The sequence below is a fragment of the Tupaia chinensis genome, unplaced genomic scaffold, assembly GCF_000334495.1.
Source record: "Tupaia chinensis unplaced genomic scaffold, TupChi_1.0 Scaffold000214_1, whole genome shotgun sequence".
Taxonomy (NCBI): domain Eukaryota; kingdom Metazoa; phylum Chordata; class Mammalia; order Scandentia; family Tupaiidae; genus Tupaia; species Tupaia belangeri.
In genome coordinates this window covers 1,913,069-1,914,880 of record NW_006159689.1, presented here as the reverse complement: position 1 = coordinate 1,914,880, position 1,812 = coordinate 1,913,069, and the positions used below count along the sequence as shown (strand labels likewise).

General features: G+C 62.0%; 1 protein-coding gene across 1 annotated transcript in view; it reads right to left on the bottom strand.

The window, feature by feature from the left end:
* Window positions 1-6: 6 nt before the first annotated feature.
* The window catches only part of ADAMTS2 (ADAM metallopeptidase with thrombospondin type 1 motif 2), a 207,496-nt gene continuing 205,690 nt past the window's right edge, over window positions 7-1,812 (bottom strand). Inside the window, 1 exon segment of the mRNA XM_027771447.1 lies at window positions 7-1,644. Within this exon segment, the coding sequence (XP_027627248.1) occupies window positions 1,187-1,644 (458 nt within the window). The 3' untranslated portion in view covers window positions 7-1,186.

The window sequence follows — 1,812 nt, the reverse complement described above, 5'->3', positions numbered from 1 at the left end:
CAGCACACCCTGTGGTTCGCTGCTGGCCCTGGGACTTCTCAGGGACAGAGTGGGTGTGAGGGCAGACAGGAAGGTCCATCCTGCAGGAGGAAAGCCAGCTCTCAGGAGCAGACCTGAGCCCCAAAGCCCAGGGCCTCAGAACCTTCGGCGTGGCTACCTGGTGGCAGGACTCCCACACCTCTGGGTGGGGACACTCGCGCCCTGGGCCACTCATTGGACTTGCCCAGCAAAGCAAACTGTCCCTCATCCTTCTACAGCCTTGAAGGCGGAGGAAGCTGCAGGACCAGGGAGAGCCCCGGGGCTCTTCCATCAGAGCCCGAGAGCTGGCCAAGGCCAGGGTGAGAGCCGATAAGAGACTTGGGGAGCCGGCAGAGACCTCCCCACTGGCTCCACATGTCTGCCTGTGTGGGCCCGTCCTCGTGTCCTCAGTTGGGGGTCCCCACTGCTGTCCTGGGAACGGAGAGCTGTGTGCTCCAGCTTGGTGGAGAGGCGCAGACGCAGAATGGCTCGAGGACCAGCGGGTCGCACGACTTCTCTAACCCTTCATCCGCAAAACCGTCAGACCGACACTGGGTCCACAGGGTGCAGCCTGACAGATTTCATAGCACGGCAATGACCCGAGCCGAGTGGCTCCAGGTGTGCGGCTCAGACGGGTCACGGCCCCCACTGGCCGCAACACACTGCCACCTGCCTGGCCCTCGAAGGCACTGGTGTTGGTGCCCTTCGCTTCCTGTGCCCACCTTGGCGGGTAAGCAGTTATTACGTACTCATCCTAAGTCTCACGGTCTCGGGGTGGGTAGGAAGCGTCCATCACCACCCAGGACAGGGAGACTGTTGATCACTGCTCACAACTCGGGCCAAGCGTGTGCCCCGCCGTCACCGAGTGCCCCCCTCCCTGACGGGGCTGCGGTCTGCATCCCTCTCCATGCCCCACAGCACCTCTGCAGGGTTCGGCTGGTCCTGGGTCGGGAAACACGTGCCGACCGGCTGCCCCCTGCCTTTTGCCACAGGGCAGGCACCACCACACCCTGCCCCCCTGCATTTTTATGTCACCCCCACGTTGGTTTCTCAAAGCCTTTTGGAATCAGGAATTTCAGCTTCACCTCCATGACTCAGGATTTGCGATCCCATGGAATTTCTCTATAAGCAAGAAAGATAAATGCTACTGATGCCACTCTCCACTTTATTAGAGCTTCCCGAGCGTCTCCTTCTTCCGCATCTCGTCAATGAGCTCCTGGATCCTTTGGTTTCTGGTCTTCTCGTACGGGCTCGGCCGGCGTGGGATCAGGTTGGGCGGCTGGGCGTCGCCGTCTGTGCTGCGGGTCTTGTAAGGCACGTCCACGGCGTTAGTTTCCGTGTGCTCCTCAGTGGCCTTGGTGCCGGAGACGTTGAGCGGGACCTCCAGCGGGGGGCCTGGGGGAAGCTGCAGCTCCGTGGCTACGGTGGGCACGGGGATCGTGGGCATGAACACTTCGATGTCGTTGTGCTTCCCCGGGGGTGGCTCTGCCCCGCCGCCCGGGCTGGTGAGGTTGTTGCCCAGGTTACAGGACCTGCAGCAAAGCTTGTTGTACCCTGGGATGGAGCAGTAGCGGGACAGGACTTCCATCCTACAGAATACCGACTTGTCACCTTGGCAGTGGCCCTCTGAAAGAGAAAAGTGGGACAGGTAACCAAAGGACAGCTCGCGGGGCCTTAGTTCCCTCGCAGCGAGCGGCCGGCTGGAGGAGGCGTGGAAGACCGCGAGCCGGCACAGGCAGGTGAGCTCACGCAGAGGTCTGAGTGGGGCCGCCAGAGACCCCGCCCTGGAATGCT